General features: G+C 41.1%; 2 protein-coding genes across 10 annotated transcripts in view; one reads left to right on the forward strand and one right to left on the reverse strand.

Annotated features, from left to right (window-relative positions):
• The window catches only part of KBTBD2 (kelch repeat and BTB domain containing 2), a 45,437-nt gene extending 36,039 nt beyond the window's left edge, over nucleotides 1-9,398 (reverse strand). The window contains exon 1 of one of the 2 annotated variants that reach the window (XM_056520417.1): nucleotides 9,161-9,398. The gene's annotated coding sequence lies outside the window, so the exon portion shown is untranslated. Of the gene's footprint in view, nucleotides 1-8,823; nucleotides 8,950-9,160 lie in introns of those variants that run through there. The other variant, XM_056520418.1, reaches the window with a different exon arrangement.
• Nucleotides 9,399-9,466: 68 nt separating this feature from the next.
• On the forward strand, nucleotides 9,467-25,622 carry LOC130273487 (uncharacterized). Of its 8 annotated transcripts, XM_056520408.1 has the most exons (7): nucleotides 9,984-10,063; nucleotides 15,560-15,691; nucleotides 18,167-18,321; nucleotides 19,136-20,992; nucleotides 22,348-22,470; nucleotides 24,622-24,732; nucleotides 25,275-25,622. In XM_056520408.1, the coding sequence occupies exons 2-7, from the start codon at nucleotides 15,633-15,635 to the stop codon at nucleotides 25,307-25,309; spliced, it is 2,340 nt and encodes a 779-aa protein (XP_056376383.1). In that variant the 5' UTR covers nucleotides 9,984-10,063; nucleotides 15,560-15,632; the 3' UTR covers nucleotides 25,310-25,622. The 8 variants fall into 8 exon arrangements, with proteins under 8 accessions (XP_056376388.1, XP_056376389.1, XP_056376386.1 ...); XM_056520413.1 differs by lacking the exons at nucleotides 9,984-10,063; nucleotides 15,560-15,691 and adding an exon at nucleotides 9,467-9,588; XM_056520414.1 differs by lacking the exons at nucleotides 9,984-10,063; nucleotides 15,560-15,691 and adding an exon at nucleotides 9,525-9,631.
• The last annotated feature ends 402 nt before the right edge of the window (nucleotides 25,623-26,024 follow it).

The raw sequence follows: 26,024 nt of genomic DNA on the forward strand, positions 1-26,024 counted from the left end.
CCTTTAAGGCTGGAATTCCATTTTTTGTTGTTGGAAAAACGGCAAGAAAAAAATGCCAATTCTACCGCATGGCGTTTATTTGGCCAAAAAACGCTGCGGCCAGATGTTCACTGTAAATCAATGAGAAGTCGTAAAATTCTTATTCCACTTGGCGTTTTTCACTTTGGCGCTTTTTTAATCCTTTTGGCGTTTTTCCACTCTTTTTTGCGTTTTTGAAATCGTTGGTAATCGCAGCATGTTGAGCCACTGTTTTTTTTTAGTCAAAATTGTGGTGTGTTTCTCCCATAGAAGTCTATCGGACTGAAAAAACGCCAAGAAAAACGATGTGGGTTTTAACTTTGGCGTTTTTTCAGGCGTATTTTATTCTTTCTTTGGACTTAAAGGAGTACTGTAATGTAATGTAAAACAGTTACCCACCATTAGCACTGATTTCGAGTTATATAACACTCCCAATTACCTCTGTAGCGTTCCATGAAAGCATCCATGTTTTCTGGCAAAACCGGAAGTGCAGCCTCTCTCAGTGGATTATGAGTGTCATTCCACACCATCTGTGCGTCCGCGGCCATCTTTGGAACGAATAGTCATCAGGACTTCATTCCTCCTCTCATTTAGCCCGCCCCCGCAAGTGCGATCCTGTCACTCCCCAAGTTGCATATTCGTAAATAACTATTTACTTAGCCGGCATTTGCTGGGCTGAGTAAACGCCTCAGCAACCTCCCTCCAATCATCAAGCGAGTCGCGCGCATGCGCAATCACCTGCATACTAGGACCAGGTATGTGATCAATTACAACCAGTAATATAACAGATAGTTACGCCCCCGTAACTATGTTATATTCACAAAGCAACCTACACAAATACATGTCTCTAAACATGTAGGCAGAGAAGGAGGAGATGGCGTAGTGGCTCGGAGTGGGGTTCGGGACAGGGGAAGGCAAAGAGGAGGAAGAAAGGGGCGTAGTGATGAATATTATTAGGGATGGGGAGCAAGAGTGAGGGAGGGCTTGTGGGCGAAAGGATAGGAGCAATGAATGCTGGGTAATGTGATTGCTGACGTCAGATTCAGACGTACAGTACCCGGAAGTAAGCCAAATTACCGGGGGCTGCAGCGGGAGAACCTCTGGACTGATTCAGGAGATCAGCACCTCTATTGAAAGGTATTTAAACAACCTATTAGATGTTGACATTTTTTTCGTTATCATAGTACTCCTTTAAGTGATCCAAAAAAGTGATTGAGATACCTTTTTTTAATAAAATTTCGTAGGGTACTATAAAAAAAAATTCAAAAGATACAGTAGAGAAGGAAAAAATAGTATCTAACGAAATTCATCTTTTTTATTACAAAAATTAAATTTTTAAACAGGGATCAATTTATGCAGACGGGCGGGGACCTAGAAATGTAGTGTGTGTTTTTCACTTTATTTTTATTTTTTTAGGTAGTACTTCTACTCCCAACATGGAACACACTGTTCCATAATGGGAGTAGTAGTACCTGTACTGACAGATCACCTGTTGCGATCCTCCTGTATAATGTATAGATGCGGCCAGTCGCTCTTCTATGGTCCCCTGCACTGACATATTTATTATTAAATAAATATAAATATATATATATATATATATATATATATATATATATATATATATATACACACACATATATATATATATATATACATATACATACACATACATACATACATACACACACACACACACATTATATATATATATACACATACATACACATATATATATATATATATATATATATATATATATATATATATGTATGTGTATATATATATATATATATATATAATGTGTGTGTGTGTGTGTGTGTATGTATGTATGTGTATATATATATATATATATATATACACACACACATACATCTATACACACACACACACACACACACGTATATATACACACACACGTATATATACACACACACACACGTATATATACATACACACACACACATATATATACACACACACACACACACACACACACACACACCCCTATTCATATTTCCCGCAGGGAGTTGTGATTGGCCAGATGGTTCCTGCCAATCCCAGCTCTCTGTGGGAAATCAGAATGTGCATATATACACGTCAGTGCAGGGGACCATCGTAGAGCGGCCGCTGCATCTATACATTATACAGGAGGATCACCGCGGGTGTCAGCAGAGATACCCACTGTGATCTTTCCTTAACTGCAGGTATTACTACTCCCAACATGGAGCACACTCTGCTTCATGCTGGGAGCTGTAGTACCTGCATTAATAGACAGATCGCAGCGAGTGTCAGAAGTTACACTCGCTGCGATCTGTCTATTAATGCAGGTACTACAGCTCCCAGCATGAAGCAGAGTGTGCTCCATGTTGGTAGTAGTAGTATCTGCAGTTAAGGACACATCACAGTGGATGTCACTACGATTGTCCTGTCTATATCAGAGATGCGGAGCAGCTCTATACAGCCGCATCTCTGCTATATAATGGATGATCGCATCGGGTGTTAGACTGACACCCGGGGCGATATGTATTAGTGCAGGTACTGTTACTCCTATCATGGAACAGTCTGTTCCATGCTGGGAGTGGTAGTACTACCTAAAAAAAAAATGTAAAAAAAAATTGAGAAAAAAGTGAAACACACACACTTTATTAAAAATAATAAAAAAGTTGTTAAAATATATACATTTCATTTAATAAAAAAATTTCCATCACTGCTGCATCCTTTTTTTTGGTACCCAACACCACACAAATGAAAAAATGCCAGACGCAGGACATTGCACTGGCGTTTTTTCAGGCGTTTTTTTAATCCCAAAAAAAAAACAAGTGGAATCCTAGCCTTAACCAGTGGCCCTCCAGATGTTTCAAAATAACAAATCCCAGCATGCCAGGATAGCCACTGGCTATAAAGGGCATGCTAGGAGTTGTAGTTTTGCAACATCTGGAAAGCCAGTTTGGAAACCACAGCTCGAATCCAAACATTTTTATTTTGTATTCATATTTGAAAATTGTGAAAAGGTGGCTGATTTGAACTATTAAAGGGACGGGCTTTTTATATTTTGAAAAATAATTTATATTACATTTTTTGTCTGCTTAGGGGACTTTTAGAGGCAATTGCTTATAGCGAACAACGCTTTGCAATTGCATAGAATTGATCAGTAGAGTCTGCCTGAGGCAAGATCTTCTTGCTTCAGTGCTGAATGGATGATTTTAGTCATGTCATTTTTTCTGAATAAATATTTTACATTTTTATCCATCCCATGTGTTGAACTGATAATCTTTTCACATTGTTACAGAGGCATTACTGGTGAAGTCGATAGGACAGAACAATGGCATTTAAAGTCAATGGGTACAACTTGCAACAAATTTACAGCATATCCACAAACTAAATGGACACTGTGCAGATGAAAATCTGAAATCCACACAAATGTTTTCCGCAGTGCATTGGTGAGATTTATTAACATCTCATGAACTCTGCTGGATGTTATACACTGATGATTTTCTGAAGTTAAGCTACCTCATGTCAACATAAACTTTCGTTTGGAGACTTTTCAGAATAAGGCTACTTTCAAACTGCCGTTCACATCCGGGATGTTCAGGGTCTGTTCTGCACTTTTTTCCCCCCCTTATACTAAAACGGACCTAAAACAGGATGGAGCACAAGGGAAACTGCCAGGTCCTGGAACGGAATCCATTAGGGGACCAGCAGTTTAGCGGAATTTAGTGGTGAGAAAACAGAAGTGTGAAGCTACCCTTACCAGTCATATGTATACATAAGTAATAGAACTGTTTCAATATATAACTTGCACACTGCCCTTTTCTACCAGTCTGTGTCTAAAAAGTGTCTACATTTCTAAAGTTGGCTGGAAAGTGGGGGCCAGCAGCTACAGTCTAAAAAGATCTTGCGCCTCTATATTTCCCACTCAATCAGCACCATGGAGGACATTACACAGCAATAATGAGCAGCAACAGGATAAGGTTAAACACTTACTAGAAGCAATAGCAACAAAATAAAGAAAGGAACAGAGAACACACCTGGAATTCCTCCCCAAGACACAAGCAGAGCTGAAAGGCAGGAGCGTGCACCCGAACGACAGCCATTGTTTCACGCCATTCAGCGTTACATCAGGCCCTGGTGACAGCTTCCTGTTGCTCGTTTACCTATTTAAGAACCACACTTTCAATGGGATACTCCAAAAGAATTGGTTCATGATCCAACGAGATCACAAACTTAGGCGGAGTAAAACCATTGGTAGTACTTTAAAAGCAATAGAACATAAAAGAGGCTGAAGTTAAAAATTTTAACTGGTTAAATCAAGTGGTTTCCATAGGTAATATACAATGCAGGGACTCTTCAGTATGTAATAACAATCTAGCCAAAAGTAGCTTTTCACTTGGTCCATGTAGAGTTAATGTACGTCAGTTAATTACATGTAAAACCACTTTTGTGGTGTACTGTATATTTTGCCCTTGTGGGTTTTCTTACATTGGGAGAACTAAAAGGAAGCTTATGAATAAAAGAACACCTAAGATCAATCAAAACAGGAGTAGGAGCGCCAAGATTCGTCACACACATGCAGGCAAGATAGACGGCCTGAAGTTCGCCAGCATTGAAAGGGTTAACTGCCCAGAGAGCGGTGGTGACAGGTTGGATCTTCTTGCACGCGCATAAACACAATTGATAATACAAGCCGATGCGCTCGGCGCATTGGGGCTAAATGATCGCAATGAATTAGGTTAATTTCTGTAAGTCACTTTTTTTTTTTTTTTTTTTTTTTTTTTGAGTATTCTAATTAGCATTTGTACATGTTTTTGTATAAATTCCTGTATATTTGTATGCCTCACGTTAAGTGGGTGTGCACTACCTAAATAGGTAAACGAGCAACAGGTAGCTATTACTGGGGCCTGATGAAACGCTGAATGGCGTGAAACAGTGGCTGCACACTCCTGCCTTTCAGCTCTGCTCGTGTCTTGGGGAAGATGTCTTATTCATGTTCTGACTGAACTCTAAATAAATCATTGCAGCAGGAATTCCAGGTGTGTGCTCCGTTCCTTTCTTCATTATGTTGCTATTGCATCTGTACATCTCTTCACATGAAGCGCCCCCTATTCTCCTGGTCTGCAAAGGACTCGTACTCCACTATCGACACCTGCCAGATCTATCTTAGGCTACTTTCACACTATAAAATTCTTCCATTTTAAAGATTCGTTTGATGTTCCGTTATGAAAACCCTGAAAATCGGCCATTAAACGTCCGTTAGAAAATCCCATTATAGTCTCTGGGATTTTTACATTAGCCGTTATAGTCCGTTAAGAATAACAGAGGTTATTTTGTGACGGAAGAAATAGTGCATGCACTATTTCTTCCATTCATTCTCCCTTCACAAAATATTGTCCGTTATTCATAATGGACTATAACGGATTAAAACGGATAATGTAAAAATCCCAGAGACTATAATGGGATTTTCTAACAGACATATGGGACTTTCTAACGGACGCTTAATGGCCGATTTTCAGGGTTTTCATAATGGAACATCAAATGGATCTTTAAAACGGATGAATTTTATAGTGTGAAAGCAGCCTAACAAGATCTCAGTTAGCGGTGCCCGGTGTCACCTATTTGTTGGCATTTGTTTACTTACTAGAAGTAGTTGCATCTGTCTCTCTCCTCCATAGACTTGTATGAGCAGCAGCTGCACCTTGATCCCTCAGTGAACATTGTGGGAGATTTATCAAAACCTGTGCAGATAAAAAGTGGAGCAGTTGCCCATAGCAACCAATCAAAAAGTCTTCTGAATTTTAGAGGCCTCTAAAAACAAAATAAGGAATCTGGTTGTTAAAGGCAACTGCTCCAGTTCTCCTGTGCACAGGTTTTAATAAATCTTTCCCATAATCCCTAGTGACCTCTGCTACTCTGAAGACTTTACTATAGAAGTGTAATGATCAGTGCAGCGATAAGAGAAGGAAAATAGTCTCATAAGGGAAGAAAAAGTATAAAAAGTTCTATTAAGAAGAAAATTTAAAAAAAACGCACAACGTGGCATATAAAGACATGGATGGCGACCATATGGATAGGTGAGAGAAAAAAACCTTCCAGGTAACTGCTCACCTGATGCTGTTGTGTGGTAGACGCAACAGGTATATGCGCAATAAGTGAAGAAAACAGGAGTGTGACGCAACGGGTGCCGGAACGACAGGTACCAGACAAATGATGAACAAAAATACCTGGATTTCAGGTGCAGGAACCGCTCCGTAAGGCTAATAATACTTAGCAACAAAAGCACTTTATTATATGCAACTATATTTAATAGCCACACACATGGCCATATATATGTGGCTCTTAAATATTAGTTGCATATAATAAAGTGTGTTTGTTGTTAAGTAATATTAGCCTTACGGAGCGGTTCCTGCACCTGAAATCCGGGTATTTTTCTTCATCATTTGTCTGATAAGTTAAAGGGGTAGTCCAGTGGTGAAAAACCTATCCCCTATTCCAGTGGTTCTCAACCTGGGGTACAAGTACCCCAAGGGGTACTTAGCAGTTCCCCAGGGGGTACTTGAAAAAAAAAAAAATCAGTAATGGCAGCCACAGCGACTGGTTACTGGTCTGGACGACTTTGAAAGAAATGGTAGGCTGACATCACTGTACCGAGGAGCGGAGCAGGAGGACAGCAAAGGGGGAAGGGTGGGCACTGGACTGCTGTGGGCAGTAACTACCATCAGTTTTGTTGCCTCACTGCCCCTGCAGACCGGGGACCTACTGCCATGAGCCATAGCAATAGGTCCCTAGACCAGGGGAGCAGTGGAGCACCAAAGCGGGACAGTATGGTGGCCTGCAACTATATATGGGGGCAGTTTTGGTGCCTACAGCTATATTTGGGGGTCTAACATCTTTATTTGGATGCAAAGCGAGTACTATTACTGTGTGTGACAGTAAACGTGGGGAGTTAGTAAATAGGTGAGTATTGCACTGCAGAAAGGAGCCTAAAATGTTTGTTTGGCTGGTTCTGTGGCGAAGTCTTATATGGGAGAAATCTTAATGGCGGTCTAGGCCAGATAGTGAAGAAAAGAAAAGTAAACAACTCCAGTTAGAGAAGACATCACCTGTAAATCGGGGGACTGGGGAGATAGGGAGAGGAACAGGGGCCTGTTATAGAGGAAAGTAAAGCATATGAATTATACAATAATCATTACAAAATGTCTCTAATATGGGGGTACAATTTTTTGGGAATGAGCGGTCAAGGGGTCCGACCGCTGGGGCCCCCTGCGATCTCTCTGTATGGGGGGGACAGGCTCTCCGGCCAGAAAGCGGGTGTCGACCACCGCACGAAGCGGCGGCCGACACGCCCCCTCAATACATCGCTATGGCAAACCCGGAGATTGCCGGAGGCAGCGTAGAGTTGTACTGAGGGGGCGTGTCGGCCGCCGCTTCGTACGGTGGTCGACAAGCCCTCTTCCCGCGGGCTGTCGGGCCCCCGTACAGGAGATCGCAGGGGGCCCCAGCGGTCGGACCCCCACGATCTGCAACTTATCCCCTACACTAAGGATAGGGGATAAGTTGTTCACCACTGGACTACTCCTTTAAGAAAGAGGCATTTTTCTATTGCATGAAATTTATTATTATTATTTTTTTTTATTACCGCTTAAACTACTGTCTTATGTAAAACATAATATAACTATAACAACGGTTAACCTTTCTGAACGTCTCTCTTTTACCAGAATTCTCTACATGCCACTAAGATGCTGAATAGCTCACATGCCCAATCGCAGCTTTGTTTCTAACAAACAGGACTGAGAACATTATGGGATATCTGATCCACAGGGGGCTCTATGAAGGACAGACAGATACTGTCCTGGGGATCACATTGAGCTGCAGCAACTTTGTGCACCCCAAAGGTTGCAAAAAATAAAAATATAAATCTATGGCTCATATTTGTCTAGCAATCTGGGATTATCCCCAATGGGAACGTTGTTTGCATGCAACATCCTATCTGTTACTCCATAGGCTCAAATAGGGAATGGCTGTGGACTTCTGGACCACGCAGCATATTTGTCATCCATATGCTGGATGAACGGGAAGAAGGCCTTGAGGCTTCTGATCTTATTAATAACTTGTCAATCGGAGATGTGATAAAATGCCGGGGCCCCTGACAAGTGTATTATAGCTGCTTTTCTACATCGTGACAGACAGCTGTCAGGTTGGATCATCAGATCCATGGTCAGGCAGAGACTTGTGGCCCATTCTATATAATGCAATCACAGTAGGGTCATAATATGGCTGTGTGCTGGGTCCTCTAGAGCAGTGTTTCCCAACCAGAGTGCTTCCAGCTGTTGCAAAACTACAACTCCCAGCATGCCCGGACAGCCAACGGCTGGGAGTTGTAGTTTTGCAACAGCTGGAGGCACCCTAGTTGGGAAACACTGCTCTAGACTGATGGCAGGCAGGCATCTGCTATTCTTCACTAGTCTTGGGCGCGAATATTCGCATTTTGAATTTTTATCAGAAATTTGTGAATATTGCACATATATTCGCTATATGTATTCAAAATGACGAATATTCACTTTTTTTCCACATGTGAATATTCGCATATTCCTTCTATTCACTTGTGGGCCAATTAGAATGATGCAAATACACTAGTCAGAGGTTATCAACAACATCCATAGCAACCAACAGTAAAGTTACCCTCCCCCTCAATGTTTTCTTCCTCGAATACGCGAATATAAACAAATACGCAAAATTCACAAATGTAGGATGAATATTCGTCTATATATTCACACAATATCGCAGATGCCGCTCATCACTAGTCTTCACCTGGTATGTGACTATTGTCCATCCACAAGAAGGAGCTTTGCTTCTCAGAAATCCTCAATGAGGGGGGAGATGGGGGTATTCCTGCTCCAGGAACACAAGCCATCTGACTCCTATGGCAAGTCACAAGTGCCTGTGAATGAAGGGAACAACATCCCTGTGAAGAGGCACAAAAACAGAGGTCAATGTGTGACCCCTTCCACCCATCTATGTAGTAGTGCTGGCACCCTAACCTGGAAACAAGGTGTGACACAGCCAGGAGCCCAGCGGCCGATGCAGCCATTGTGTAATAGCCGGTGCCCGGGGCGGATGGAGAGGGCACAGAGATGCTCATACTCACTGAGTGCTGGCGGCGCCGCTCACTGCCGTCCGGATACGTCCCCGCTGCTCCTCCGTCTCTATCCAGCGTCTTTCCTCCAACCCTTTCCTCTTCCTTCCGGGTGTGACCACCGCCGCCCCCTTCCACCAACCAGCGGTGCGTGAGAGAGGAAGAGAACAGACAAACACCGAGGCGGAGAATGCAGGAAGGCGGTGGTGCAATTTTGGGACAAATTTGTGTAAATTTTGAATAAAGTTTTATTTAAAAAAAAAAAAAATTGGGAAGAAGCTTTCGGAAGTACGCAAGAGCGTGTCCAGCCAGTGATTGATGATGGGCAGCGCGCTAAGCCACGCCCACTGCCTCTTGATTGTTTTTTGTCATAGCTTTCATTTCAAATAAAGCTGCACTGCTGGCGCGGACATTTTTGATAAGGGGAACCCCCACCATTGGTGAGCGCTTACTACGACATTAGGAGGAATAAAGAGTCGTACTGTTAGCGTCTCCCTGCGTACTGTTTGATGTACGCAGCATTATACGTGGGGTAACGTCTTGTTGTCCGTCATATATTCTCCACTGCACGCTGCGTCCACCTGAGTGGTTCCTGAATATCTGTCACTGGAAGCGCGCTTATATTTTGCCTTCGCTAAAATGGCGCCAGGAAGATCCTAAGGGCGGGGCTTAGAGAGCGTCACATCTAGTGTTTTGAAATGTTCTATGCAGTGAAGCGCTCAGCCTCGATGCTAATGACGTCACGACATTCCTGGCGTCGTTCCTTTACCTCCTCTAGGCCTTCTCTTGACGTCATCTCGTGAGCACGTGATCGCCCTCGCTGCCCTCCCGCGCTCGGAGTGTTCTAGACTTCGTTACGCGGCTGATGAGTCACTAGAGGCTGCAGGAGATGGCGCCCCCTGCAGCTGACATGCAGTATACACAGCACAGTTCTTACTACAGTATATGCTTCTATATAGTATAAGGCATATTTAGCCCTAATAATACTAGCCTGTTGGAGGAATATACAGTATAATGCGCTGTCACATCACATATGAGACTGCACAGAAATATGGTGGCACATGTTGCCCATAGGCTGTCATGTAAATAAAAAAATTGCAGAAAGCCATTGCACAATAAAGAACAGTCTGCCGTGCTATTCTATACAGCAGTGTTTCCCAACCAGGATCCTTCCAGCTGTTGCAAAACTACAACTCCCAGCATGCTGGGAGTTGTAGTTTTGCAACAGCTGGAGGCACCCTTGTTGGAAAACGCTGCTATACAGCAATGGGGTCCAAATTGTGAACCTCCAGCTGTTGCAAAACTACACCTTCCAGAATGCTCAGCCAATGGCTGTCAAGGCATATTAGAAGTTGTAATTTTGCAGACCACTGCTATACAGTTTAAAAAAAGACACTAAGTCAGTGCACCTGTTAGTCGGATCAGTCATCATCCCCTGAAAACAGGACCCCATAGATCTGGGATCAGTCATCATCCCCTGAAAACAGGACCCCATAGATCTGGGATCAGTCATCATCCCCTGAAAACAGGACCCCATAGATCTGGGATCAGTCATCATACCCTGAAAACAGGACCCCATAGATCTGGGATCAGTCATCATCCCCCGAAAACAGGACCCCATAGATCTGGGATACGTCATCATCCCCTGAAAACAGGACCCCATAGATCTGGGATCAGTCATCATCCCCTGAAAACAGGACCCCATAGATCTGGGATCAGTCATCATCTCCTGAAAACAGGACCCCATAGATCTGGGATCAGTCATCATCCCCTGAAAACAGGACCCCATAGATCTGGGATCAGTCATCATCCCCTGAAAACAGGACCCCATAGATCTGGGATCAGTCATCATCCCCTGAAAACAGGACCCCATAGATCTGGGATCAGTCATCATCCCCTGAAAACAGGACCCCATAGATCTGGGATCAGTCATCATCCCCTGAAAACAGGACCCCATAGATCTAGGATCAGTCATCATCCCCTGAAAACAGGACCCCATAGATCTGGGATCAGTCATCATCCCCCCGAAAACAGGACCCCATAGATCAGGGATCAGTCATCATCCCCCGAAAACAGGACCCCATAGATTACTAAGGCCTAACAGAGTCTCCCATTGACTCCGTACAGGACATATGCGCTATTTTCAGCGCACTCAAAAACACAAGCTGCTGCACTTTTGAAATAGCTCATTTGTCCTACGGCCATAGAAGCATTTTTTTTTTCTGCAACGTTTTTGGGCACGCATTAAATAGCAAATAGCCTCACCTAAGCAACCTTCAGTTGCGAATGTTGCACGTAGGCATACAAAAAGTTGCAAATACCTCCAAAATGTCACAATTTAAAGCCAGGTCAGATGCCAAGGGATAAGCATAGCTTTTTTATGGAATTTTGTAAGGTACCATTAAAAAAGAAGGACTGATACAGTAGGGATGCCTGAATTTGTAGGAAACTATTTTTTTTTTTTCAAATTTTTTTATTTTTTATTTGAATACAGGAAACAATTATGGGGAGCAATTGTTTTTATCATACAAAAACTACACACAAAAAACGCCCCTCATCTCACACTCTCAAAATTCAGTTTTTTAGAGCCAAAAAAAAAAAAAACACCAAAGGAAAAAAAATCTAATTTTTTTTAGGTCAGGTAAAAAAACAAGTAGAAACCTAAGATCCCACATAAAGGGGCAGTTGTTTTGTGTTGTGCGAAAAGTGTGTCTGAAGGAAGCCATAAGGTTAAAACAGACACGGGGAGATTTACCAAAACCTGTGCAGATGAAATGTAGAGCAGTTGCCAATAGCAACCAATTGGATTGCTTCAGACAAATGAAAGAAGCAATCTGGTTGCTATGGGCAACCACACCACTTTTCCTCTGTACAGGTATTGATAAATCTCCCCCACAGTGTTTTTGCATGAAAATGCCCCGAAAAATCTTACTGTATGGCATTTTTTGGCCAACAATTCTGTTAGCTTTGAGTCAAAACAGAAATATGAAATGCTTTACCCACATGGCATATTTTTTGGCATTTCAAACTAAGTGGCAGTTTTCAAAATCACAACATGCTCTGGTTATTGTGCTTTTTTTCAATAAATTGTGGCATTGGGCCTCACATAGATTTCTATGGATAAAAATAAATAAATAAAAACACCAGAAAAAACGTGTGCATGTATGTTAGCGGGTTTTTTTTCCACCAGAAAAAAACGCTGCATGACTTGTAATTAGAAAACTGCACGAGATAAAAGGCCAAATAAAAAATAAAAACTTTTCTAATAGACACTATTTTGGAATTTTCAGGCCAAAAAAATTCCAAGCAAAAGTTGTGTCTGTTCATAGCCTTAGGCCATGTTCACACATAGTATTTTGGTCAGGACTTTGCTCAGTATTTTTAACCAAATCTAAGTGGAAATGACACAGAGAAAAACTATCATGTAAAGATTTGCAGCTTTTTCAGTTGGTTCCACTCCTGGTTTTGGTTAAAAATACTGAGCAAAATCCTGACCAAAATACTATGTGTGAATATGGCCTAAGGGCCCATTTACACTATGGAATGCCGGGGTGGCGTGCATGAGATCGCGGGGGTCCCAGCGGCGGGACTCCTGCAGTGAAAAATCTTATCCCCTATCCTTTGAATATAGGATAAGATGTCTAGGGGCAGAATAGCCCTTTAATTCTGGAAGCCACAGAAAGAATAAACATGTTCATCCTTTCAACAGAATTCTGCCAAGTCATAGTGCCGATGGATTTTAGCAGCGCCTGGGCAGAGATTTTGTTGTGTGTGTGTGCACCCTAAGACCATGTTAACACAGCAAACATTCCGCACATTTGAATGATCTGGTGGGCACTAGGACAGCACAAAAAAAAAGCACCTTCCCATAGACGGCAATGCATTTCTGAGCGGAATCTGCAGAAAGAAAAGACATGAATATTTTTTGTGCGGACGCCCAAATCAGGATTTTCTCTGGGAGAAACATCTGCCTTAGCAATTCCTCTGTTTGAAAAGTGCAGAACAATCCCATTAAAATCAATGGACCTCTGCTGCAGTGGAATTTTCAAGTGTAATGTTCCCGCAGAATTCTGCTCAGAAATTCCACCGTGTGAACATAGCCTAAGATATGTCTATTCTTTCTGCAGAATCTGCTCAGACATGAATTGCCGTCTATGAGACAGAGAATATCGGAGCAGTCCTAGCTTCCGTTGGAACATTCAAATCTGCCAAATGCCCGCCCTTGTTTTCCAGGTGGACATTCCGCACATTTTTGGCCATGTGAACATTCACTGTTGGGGTCTAAAGCTCTATTTTCAGCAAATAAAGAGTCAGAGGGGAGAGGGGGAATAACATAAAGCATGCATTTTCATGGTGACAGCATGTGATCTAGTAATATCGTTTGTAACATTGAAAAAAACAAGAGACCATCAAGTACAACCTAAAGCCCTACTGTGTTGATCCAGAGGAAGGCAAAAAAAAAAAAAAAACATGAGGCTGATGCCAATTGCCCTATGACCGAAGAAAAAAATCTTCCGGACCCCAATATGGCGATCAGAATAAATCCCTGGATCAACGTTCTATCCTCAAATCTCTATCCATAACCTGTAATATAATTAATCTCTAGAAAAAGATCCAGGCCCCCCTTGAACTTGTTTATTGAGTCAGACCTCACAACATCATGTGGCAGAGAGTTCCATCATGTGTGCATTTTCAAAATAAAAAATAAATGCAAAAAAAACACTGTGTGTATGCTGCCTTAGGCTAGGTTCATACTGCATTAATGCTTGTTAGGCTGGGTCCACACTACGTTTTTGCCATACTGTTTTCAATCCGTTTTTCTAAAGAAAACCATATGGCAAAAAAACGGATGGAACAGTATGGAAAAAAGTAAACCGTATGCGTTTTTAAACAGTATACTGTTTTTAAAAGTGCATACAGTTCCGTCAGTTTTTATTAAAAAAAAAATTATACGTTTTTGAAAATTTTGTCCATTTTTAATGAGAGTGGCCCTGGGTGGGGACTTTAGGATTCAAATGTGCATGTGCAAAGTAAAAACGTATACGTTTTTCCCGTATGGAACCGTATACATGTGCGTTTCCCATTGACGTCTATGTTAAAAAAACGTATGCGGTTGCAGTACGGTTTTTAAACCGGAGTCAAAACCGGTACTGCAACCACATACGTTTTTTTTTTAACATGGACATCAATGGGAAACGCACATGTATACAGTTCCATACGGGAAAAACGTATGCGTTTTTACTTTGCACATGCGCATTTGAATCCTAAAGTCCCCACCCAAGACCCCTCCCATTAAAAATGGACAACATTTTCAAAAACGTATGGGTTTTTTTAAAATAAAAACTGACGGAACTGTATGCACTTTTAAAAACAGTATACTGTTTAAAAACGCATACGGTTTACTTTTTCCCATACTGTTCCATCCGTTTTTTTGCCATACAGTTTTCTTTAGAAAAACGGATTGAAAACAGTATGGCAAAAACGTAGTGTGAACCCAACCTTAGTCGTATCTGTCAGCATCCCGCCATCGACATGGCAACATATACTGTTAACGGGAACAATGGACCCCATTGATTTCAATGCTTGAACGTATCCACTATTTTAACCCCAGCCTGCACCTGTGCTTTTGCGTCAGCTTAAAATAGCACATACATCCCAAACTGAGGCACTAGGTAACTCTAATCAGCCATTGAAATCAAAAGGAGTCCATCCCTCCCATTAACAGCATACGTCGTATAAACCTTGTCTCAAAATTATGTATTAAGCATACTGTATGCAAACGTGCTTGCAGAATTTCATCAAGGATCCTCAGACTACTATTAGGCTAAGTTTCCACTTGGTTTTTTTTCTGGCAGTTTTTGGAATACTGCCACTGCAGTTTTTGAGCCAAAGCCAGAAGTGTATTCAAAAGGAATAGAACATATAAAGGAAGGACTTATACTTCTCCTCCCTTATGGATCCACTTCTGACTTTGGCTCAAAAACTGCAGTGGCAGTATTCCAAAAACTGCCAGAAAAAAACCAAGTGGAAACCTAGCCTTAGGCCGGGTTCACACTGTGAAAATTCCAACCGGAAATTCCGCTGCATGAAGCTTAACATGCAGGTGAATGTTTTTTTTTCCATGAACCCATTCACACTGCGAAATTGTCTGGTCAGAATTTCTGGCACAAAATTCAGATGAAAAAAAACTCTGGCAGAATCTGCTTCGCAGACATTGCTGTCTATCAGGATGGAAACATCTGCGTGGTCCTACTAGATTTAGTTGGCCATGCCCATGCTCGGAGGCTCTGGACGGAAAAGTTTGCAAGTGCGAACCCGGCCTTACAGATCTGCCAACAATTCTCTTCTGCAGGTATTTACCATCCCCAGATCCATTATTTATGAACCAAACCATTTCTTTCTCCTGATCAGCCAGAAGTTCAGCTCCATTATCTTCATCTGTCAACTAATTGGCCTTCAGGTCTTCAGCTAAGACAATGTATAAATGTGTCCCAGGTGTAGGGGGAGTGGTGGAAAGTTAGTTGTGCTTTTGAGTGTAGCCAGGTAAGGTCTCCAGTTGTAGCTGCTTGTGTATAGTGCTCAACATTGAGGTGTTAAACAAAATCGATTTGTTTGTGATTATGTGTTTACTAAGAATAATTTAATGTGATAAGAAAAAACTGCACTGGTAATTTTAAATTATTTAATAATCAATGGGGTTTGTTTATCAAAAGTGGTTCAGGTATGCCCCTCTTGTTTGCTGGTGTTCTTGTGTTTTGATTTTAAAGGATGTGCGCCAAACTGATAAATTTGGTGTTTAAACAGCATCCAATAATTTCCCTGCACAGGCACTTTTATAAGTGGGGTTGTGCCTTTTTGTAGGGGGGGGGGGGGGGGGGGAGAGAGAGTGTCTGCTGCCTGTATGAATGTATCCTAAGGCCTACTGAGCTCCCTATTGCTTAGAACCTTGAAGGGGGTTTAAAGGGGTACTCTGCCCCAATAAATCTTATTACCTATCCAAAGAATAGTCGTCATTCTCCTGCCCATAGACATGAATGAAGGGGGTGTGAGGTAACAAACACAGAAGGCCAAGCTTCTGTGTTTGGAATGCTGCAGTGCTGGCCCAGAGATTCCCAGCAGCTGGACCCCCTGCGATCAGACATCTTATCCTTTTGGATAGGGAATAAGATGTATAGAGGTGGAGTACCCCTTTATCTTTTATAGCTATCACTTGAAGCTTAAAAGTAAACTGTGCTTTTCCTCAACAATATGGTAATCCTTGATGCTTCTTTAGTCACTACAATCCAGCAGTTAACTTCAAAAAGTATTATGGCTGTGGGTATAAAGTAACGAAGGGATTGTCTTGCCAGAATGTGGCCCCTGAAATGGTCAGCTGTGGTCAGGGTTGCTGGAGGTGTCAGGATTGGGATGCAACAGTTTCCTACATCAGCTCTTCACTCAGGAGACATCACTTTAACCCCACTTGCCCTAATTGGGTACATGAACAGGGCTGGTCTTAGTGTCAGTCCCATAAATGGAATCTGTTATATAGTTTCACATACTGTAGTTAATCACAATGACCTTTAGCAGTTGAGAGCACATTCACAGACTTTAACTTTTTGGCCTTTTTCTTGTGAGCAGAACACTGATCACCTCAAGTGCCCAGTGTCTTAATCCTGTCACTACTTTTCCTCATTCCAGCATTTAGAAAGGCTTGAAAGCCATGGCTGCAATGAAACTCTTATTTATTTTTTTTTTTTTTTGTTTTGTTTTTCAAAAGAGGTTAAAGGGGTAGTCTGGGGCGGGGGTTCGAACACCCGGGTCCCTCTCTCTCCTCATGCACTAAGAAACAACCTCTCCATGCAGTGTCAACTACCACATGTGTTAGATTCATGGCGCTGACAAGTCGACCATCGCTCCATGCTGTGGTGACACTGATTCATGCATGTGGAGAGCCAAGGTGCTGGGCAGGAGATTGGGGGGTTGCAGTGGTTGGACCCCCCATGGTCAGACACTTATACAATATCCTTTGGATAGGGGATAAGATGACAAGGGGCAGAGTAGCCCTTTAAACCTTGCGAGAACATGGCCTAAGTGTTAATTCACTGATGCTTGCTGTGTTGCTGAATCCAAAAGTATTTGCTTTAGGGCCTTCTTAAAGAGTACCTGTCATCAAAAAAGTTTTTCTATTATACACTAATGTATTCCTAACAACTTTCTTAATTGTATAGTTACATAGTTAGTACGGTCGAAAAAAGACATATGTCCATCAAGTTCAACCAGGGAATTGAAGGGTAGGGGTGTGGCGCGATATTGGGGAAGGGATGGGATTTTATATTTCTTAAGCATTAATGTTGTTTTGTTCCAGGAATGTATCTAATCCTGTATGTTATTAAAGAAAATGTATTTCCTTGTGTAATTTCAGTTAGAAAAAAAAACACCACTAGGTGTCTCTCTACATGAACCGGCCGCTAGTCTTATAGATTTCGGACTCGTGCTGGGCTAGCATGAGTCCGAAATCTCAGGTTGCAGCCAGGACATGTGACGAGCACAGGGCTGCTCCCTGCCTGTCATCAGGCTCTGCCTCCTAAGGAGAGCCGACATACGCTGGACAAATGTCAGTGCAGTGCTGCTCTTCAGTAATAGAAGGTTCAGGTCTGCCTTCCCCCTAGCCTGATCAAGGTCTTGTATAGCTCTGCAAGTAAGTTACATTATATTGCACATAAATTAAGAGGAAGGGTGGAAGTGAGCCCAGGCAGGCCTCAGATGATGTAGCGCCTGTGGGGGCCACACCCCTTTCCTCATTCACACGGCCAGCAACAGGGATACCAGAAGAAAATGTATTTAGCTGCTGTTTTAACAGGAAATAAATGCAGGGATAGTTTCAGTGAGTCAGGGACAGATGGTGGGGGGAGATTAGGGATGGTTTAGTTGATAGGTACTCTTTAATGTCTTCTGTGAGAAATGATATATGAACTCTTATTGTACCATATAACTGTTGCTTTTGTGTAAATTTTTTTTATATATATTTTTTTTTAGAAAAATGAACGCTGCAGCACCTCCTCCGGAAAATGGGCAGTATTCTACATCCCAACAGAGACCCTTCTTTTATGCACAGCCAACAGCACAACTACCTTTCCCAAATCCTTGGTATTTAAGCCAACTGTACAATCCATACTGCATCCCTGGACCAAGTAAGCCCTTTGTGATAAAATTCTTTTAGGGGGTAGTAAAGCATTTTACAATGTCAACAAGGACACCACCTAATCCAAAATGCTAAGCTGATGAATGTGAGGTAGACCTGTGGCAGATGTCTCTATAACATCACGATTGTCTTAAAGGGGTTGTCAGACAATCGCTAGCTGATGCCAGTAACTGGCTACAGCAGTGACATATTAGCCCTGACATACTATTGTAAACACAACCTGCTTTTATCTGGTAATGCCCCACAATTTGGTGCATAGCATCACAAACTGTCTGCACCAGATTATTTGTCATATAGCGCCAAAGTAAACCGACAAACTCAAAAAGGGCTTTGGCTGGACAGAAAAGGGGCATGTTCTCACAACCTGACCTATTTACTATTGAATTCACAGAAAATTCTGTGAATACATGGCTGGAAATTTCCACCAAGAAAAAGCTGGTCAGAAAGCTTTTCCACCTTGTGAATCACCATTGTAAATAGTGAAAGTCTGAAACAACTTTTCACTACAAATCTTGGGATGTTTATTTAAAAAAAAATAAAAAATAAATGTGCAGAGGGAAAGTTCATAATTTTGCCCACAGCAACAAATCAGATTGCTGCTTTTATTTTTAAAAAGGACTCTGTGCACAGGTTTTGATCTCTCCCGTTTTTAGATACTAGGCAGTGAGGGACCAGAAATGGGTTAGAACAGGATTTGGGGGGGGGTGTCTTTAGGCCTATAATGGTGAATAATGTTATTTGTGCAAACTTCATGTCACCCAACTTTGCACTACATAATCTTTTTTTTTTTTTCTTCCTTTCAGGTTACAGAGGAGGGAATCCTTATTTCCCCTACTACTCTGTTGCACTTCATGAGTACCCTGGGTTTTATGTTCCCCAGCAACAAATGAATGTCAGAATGAGTAGAAGACCTCATTTTAATCCGCATCCACCCTCCCCTATGTTTTACCATGCCACACGATTTAGGCATTACAGCAGTCCAGGAAGAAGAACAGAAACTAAAGAAACTCAAACAGACCCAAAACAGCCAGAATATGCAACCAAAAAGCACTTGGGTACAGACAGTAAAGACACTGATGTGGTAAACTTGGTATCCCATTCCTCTGGTATTAGCACAGAGAATGAAAATAACTTGGAGAATGTTGAAATGACAATCTTGCCAGCTCCTGTAATGCCAGAAAGGGACTTTCACAAAAATTCTTGCAGTCAATCACAGTACCGCAACATGCCTCCGGGAAGTTATGCATATGAGAAAGAGGAGGTAAGAATAGAGTATGGAAGTGGTTCCCCTGCTGCCATACAGATGTGGAAGTCTTATAAAGAAACCATTCCAATATATGATGTGGCAGTTGTTAAAGACATACCAGAAAATGTAGTACAGCGTGATCTATTTTGTGAGGGTGTACTATATGGCCCTCAAGCAGAAGGAGAAGAGATTGCAGTACAGAGTGTGTCTTTCTCAAACAAAGAGGAGAATAAGCAATCTCCATCTCCTAAACTCTTAAGTCTAGATGGTGTGCAAGAATCAGAAACTCAGACCCTTCTTACACAGTCAAGGGAGTTGAGTAAGCAAGGCAAACAGAATATGAAAGTAAAGACCTCTCTGGAGGTTGAACCGAAGTCCGTTTTAGTGGAACATGTGGAATTGGTCCATCCGACTTATGATGTCCAGCAAGCTGATGACCAAGAAGACTCAGGAGGAAATGATACGGACAATGAAGAACAGTTAATTGGTCCACATAGATGTCCTGAGAAACTAGTTTCAAACCAGTCTGTATGTAATGGTGAGGTTAAGGTAGCAAACTCCAGTGTATGGGCTGAAGACTCACTACAGAAGTTTATTCCTTCACCAACATGGCTGGCTTGTTTCGATAATGTAGAAACAAACTATGATTATGACTTGTATATGTCTCAGAGAAAACAAAAGCGACCAAGTATATTAAGCATAACTTCCGAGGAGCTTTCATCCAAGGATGAAGGGTCGTCCATGGATAGTGCCTCAGTTTATTTTGTCCCGGATTATATGCTTAGAAAAGGTTTGTATGCTTTCCGAAAACATGCAGAGAGTACTGAAAGGGAGAAAATTCAAAGCAGTGGCTCTCTAAAAGAGGATGATGTGCCACTGAAGCATGCCAGCAGTCAATATGAGAAGAGCTATGGCTCTTCTGGATTAAAGGTTAGAGATGTTTCAAGCAGACACCGCAAAATTGGTGTGCCTGTAAGAGACTTGAGCAAAAGAAAATTATATTCCGTAAAGAAGAAACCAAGGAAGAGTCAATCCTTGTCTGAACCTGAGGATTCTGAGGAATATTGGGTATTGGAGGAGGAGAATTTGCATGATAATGACGATGATCAGAGTGATGATGAATACTTTTTTCATGAAAGCTTACCACACGAGCGACTGGAGCTCAGTAAAGGGAACTACTTCAAGCAGATTGCTCAGAAAAGAATTTTGTGGAAGCCTCCAAAAGGTGTATTTCCAGCCCAGCTTGTTGGATTTCCTGTCAAAGAGAAGCTAAGGGTAAAGAAAAAAGGAACAAGTGAGGCTTTGGGGCAGATGCACCAACTAAAACAGAGTGATTATGTTACCTATGAAAAACCTAAAGGAGGATACAAAGAGGTGACTGAACAGAAGAAGCCTCTGCAAAAGCCATTGGGTGGTAAGTTCATTAATGAAGAGTCTCTGCATTTCGTCTTCCCCCAATTACTGCTCACTTTCAAAAAAAGGCTGCCAATCGGAAAAATCCATATACGTATATTGAAAAATTTTCATCGTTTGACTGCACTGTAGCTTGATACAAGCTGAAAAAGTTCCAAAGTTCTGCAAGATCATTTCCACAATGCAAGTCCAAGAACGTTAGACTTAATGTTTTTTTTTCTAACTTCCTAAATTTTGCAGGCATGTGAACGATCTGAATTTTAGCTGTACATGTGGTATACTTTTAGATGGTAGGTAGAAAATGACTGTTTATAGCACATGGAGGTTAAAGATGCAGTACCAACGGCGTGAACCTTCTTTCATGAGCTAAAATAGGGCAGCTTGTAGAGACTTTGGATATGATTGTAATAGAGAAACATTTTTTTATTTTATTATGGCTGTGAAAGTAGCCACAAAGGCAACCTGTCATTCCTTAATCTTGCCCGAACAGTGAGTCATCTGAGCAGTCCCTCGCAGATGCATCGGCCTTAATTGAGCACTTCCTGTGTAGGTAGAAGGAAAGATCTTTTAATCCAGGCTAGTGGAAGCAGGCAAAAAACTCTGGGGGGCCAATTTGATGACATGTGGTTCAGGCAGCATTAAAGGGGTACTCCCGTGGAAACCTTCCCCCAAACTGGTGCTAGAAAGTTAGATTTGTAAATTACTTCTATTAAAAAAAAAGTTAATCCTTCCAGTACTTTTTATGGGCTGTATACTACGGAGGAAATTTTTTTTCTTTTTTGGGAATTTTCTTATGTCACAATCATGGTGCTCTCTGCTGTCCATTTTTAGGAACTGTCCAGAGCAGGAGAAAATCCCCATAGCAAACATATGATTCTCTGGACAGTTCCTAAAATGGACGGCAGAGGTCAGCAGAGAGCACCTTTGGTCGTGACATAAGAGAAATCCAAAAAACATTTTCCTCTGTAGTATACAGCCCATAAAAAGTACTGGAAGGATTAAGATTTTTTTTTTTTTTTTTTTTTTATAGAAGTAGTTTACAAATCTGTAACTTTCAGGCACCAGTTGATTTAAAAAAAAAAAATTCCACAGGAGTACCCTTTTAAAGTGGTTGGCTCACTTTTATGGTATGGTCAGACACTCTTTATATGCTGGGTATTACTGCCAATTTCTTTAAATATGATTAGCTGTTTATATCGACTTAGTCTGCAGCATATATATAGTCTGTGTAACAACCTCATTCTCTGCAGTGGTAGTAAATTGGCAGTGTTTTTATGGTACGAAGTTAGACCTCTCTAAATGTTGGTGATATCATTTCTAGGGTTCCAATTTATTTTTCTTTCTGCTTCAATTTAGGAAAATCTCAAAAGAAAACCTCTGGGACAACTGTTGAAGAGTACTGGGTTGGACGAGGTGCTAAGCCAAAACTCTCAGAACCTACATATTATCTGCAAGATCCAGCCAAAGTCAAAGAGCAAGGTAAAATACTGAATTTGTTGTGAATGACAATACAATTGGTTGACCTAGCCCCAAAATGCCTTGAATTCTTGACTTGTGCAGCCATGGCACTCGAACAGTAAATGGGGCCCAAAAGAAATTGACTTTGTTCACTGCATTGTGGCCAGGCCTGCCAAGTCTGCCAATAGACAACACCTCTCAATAGTATTTTCCAAGGCAACCACCTAAGGGTACGTTTCAAAGTACAGGATCTCCTGCATATTTTATTTTTTATTTCATTTTTTTTTTTTTTTTGCAGCTGATTTCCAACCCATTGAAGTTAATGGGTAGCAAGATTCAGCTGCACAAAATTTGCAGCAGATCCTGTATGTATGCACGTACCCGAAGAATGTGTGTTTTCACAATTGTCCTGTTTTGGCAATGGCTTAAAGTGGTACTCCACCCCTAGACATCTTATCCCATCTCCTTTTGGACACCGCACCCCACCACCACCGCTTTTTTTGGCATGGAACCCGGAAATCGTCTGCGAACGGTGACCACAGCTGTCATGCTCCCTCCATTCAGGTGTATGGGTGTGGGCGTGATGTCCATTCATAGACATGAGTAGAGGGGGGGGGGGGGGGTGATGTCATAAACACAGAAGCCCCCAAGATTCTGTGATCAGAATGCCATGATGCCGGCCCAGAGATCACATTGGCTGGACCACCACGTAAGCAGACTTCTTATGCCCTAGTCTTTTAAATAAGGCACAAGATGTCTAAGGGCAGAGTGCCCCTTTAAGGTTGCAATCTTGGCTGTGTAAGGCTGGGTTCACAGCACGTTTTTCAAATACGGTAACTGTATATGGTTTTCCGCAAAAAAAGTATACGACTGTATGCATAGAGAATGCATTGTAAACCATATTCCAAATGTTGTGTACGGTTGCATCAGTTTTGCCTCAGATACAGTTTTGCTGATTTTTCTACAGTTTTTGTCTCCGGTTGGAAAACCGTATGCGGTTCTTTAAACATTGTTGTCTATGAGAACCGTACACAGAATTTCAGAATACAGTTGCACACGGTTTTTTGGAGTTGACACATGCGCAGATCTTTCTAGAATTCCTCCCAGACATCCCACTCCCACATCCTATGGTATTTCAATAGAACAATAGTAACTTTATTAATTTGCTGGAAAACTAATTCCAACAAAATGGCAAAAACGGATAGAACCGTACATACGTTTTTGGAACCGTATATGGGGAAAACCGTATACATTTTAATCTGGAGTCATATGGTTGCATACGGTTTTAGCCATACGTTTTTAGCGGAAAACCGTATACGGTAACCGTATCTGAAAAACGTGGTGTGAACCCAGCCTTAAAGATTCCTATGATGATGGGCGAGTCATTAGCCCAGCATCGCTCAGAACTACAAGCTCAATACTAACAAAGATGTTTCTATATTCATGTGGCACTGGCTTTAAGATGACCTATAAACTCTCTTGCTATGTCTATTTTAGTAAATGCTTGTACTAGAAGAATTTATTTTTTTATATAGTGCTATATTTGTTACTCCCACTAGAAATAAAGTGTTTTTTTTTTTTTTTTTTTTTTTTTTTAAAAGGGGTTATCTAGCAATGGAAAACGAGCTAATTTGTTATAAACAGCACCTCATTGGTCCCTTGTCCCTTTTTATTTTTATTTTTTGCACGCTCCTGACCCAAGGTCCAAATTACGTAGGTAAAGCAAAAAACCTAAGGGTTCGTTCACACATGCGTATTTTGCTGCCTATAGACTTTAAGGCAGATCTGCAGCAAAAATACACAGGTGTGAACTGACCCTAAAAATACTAACTCCCCATCCCCAGGGTTCAATTGGAAAATAGTAGTTTATCCAGCCATGCAGTGAAAAATGACTTAATCCCTCAATGTAATCTCCCTCAAGCAATCAGTATAAATATTAGCTAATGTTGCTTGTTAAAACTGAAATACAATCTTTACTGTATGATCTACACAAATTTAGATAAGTTATCCTGTGGAGTTGCCTGTATACACTGTAGTAGTACTGTCATTAAACAGATTGCAGAAAATGGCAATTACACATCCCAACAGTGATTTAGAACAGTTTTGTTATAATATAATTTAGTGAGCATGACTTTTTTTTTTTTTTTTTTCTTCCTCCTCTCCCTCCTATAGACAAGCCTCCAAAAAAGAAGGGAACGCTCAAGTCTTCTAAAAGAAAACAAAATAGAACTGATACAGAAGAAATAGAAACGTGGGAGATACCCAGATCATTTTTGTACAGAGGTATACACTTTATTTAAAATATTTTTTTTTAAGGTTCATTTAAGAACTTCAAATGGGTAGAAACAGATCTGTAATTAGAAATAATTTAGCTGAAGTGTGTGAAGAAATCTTCCGAAGATGCTAATTACTTGCTGAGGCGAGTAGTTTAATATTTAATGGGGGACACAGGTGGGTGAATTTGGTAGGGGAGTCAAAGTATTCTTCCCCCCCCCCCTGTTCAGAACCTTTGAAAGCTACCAGAAACCCCCTCCCCCCCCCCCCTTTTTTTTTTTTTTTTCTTCAAGCTAGCACGAGGAAATGCTTAACATTTAGGCTCCAATTGATTCATATTAAACTGTACAATATTATATATTTGCTTTCAAGAAAGATATCCAATGTGCCTCTCTTTAAAAGTGCAAGAATACTATATATATATATATATATATATATATATATATATATATATATATATATATATATATATATATATATATATATATATATATATATATATATTATTCTCTATCACACCTTTTAAATATCTCCCCTTTTTATCCTCACAGGTCACAAGATAAGGAAAAATGGCACAAAGAAGTAGCACAACTGCTTATTATGTGTATTTAATATATTTATTAATGTATTTGTGTGAATGAGTTTTGCATGAAACCTTTTTTACTCCAATAAGGGAGTCCTACCTACTAGTCCACAAATTGTTTTCTAACCTTATGGTTTATAATGCACAGCAAAGGGGGAAAGAGCATAGGAATATGATTAAAGGGCACAGTAAAGATATAAAATGTTATGCTTATAATAATAATGTACTAAAAAGTTACACTTATATGAAATTGAAAACACGTATGTAAATAGCACCGAATTCACAAATGTGAAACAGCATTCAATAAAAGCTAATAAACTTGCATCCATTGTGGATTAATCTTTCACAATATACTGATTTCCTAATATAATTTTGTTACTAGAAATACTTGCACGAGTTGGAGACAGGTTGGGGTGGGGGGCTCCAAGTGCTTGTGTTCTTTCCATAGAAGGGGATAATCTGTTGTGATGGTATACCTGCTTTACTCAGCTTACAAAATTCAGGCTACTGTAATGTTGGTGCCAGGGGATTGGGATGGATCGCTGTCAGCAGCGGTGATGTCGTGAAGCTCTGCCCATGCTTCAAATCTGCCCCAGAATAAAACATATGAAGACAGGATAGCAGGCACCCAGGATTAGGTAAGTATGGTTGTCATCAGTGTCACTTGCACTACCTGTCTGTACCAACAGGAGAGTGCAGGTAACTGACAGATTTCTCC

The sequence above is a fragment of the Hyla sarda genome, chromosome 5 (genome assembly GCF_029499605.1).
Source record: "Hyla sarda isolate aHylSar1 chromosome 5, aHylSar1.hap1, whole genome shotgun sequence".
NCBI lineage: Eukaryota > Metazoa > Chordata > Amphibia > Anura > Hylidae > Hyla > Hyla sarda.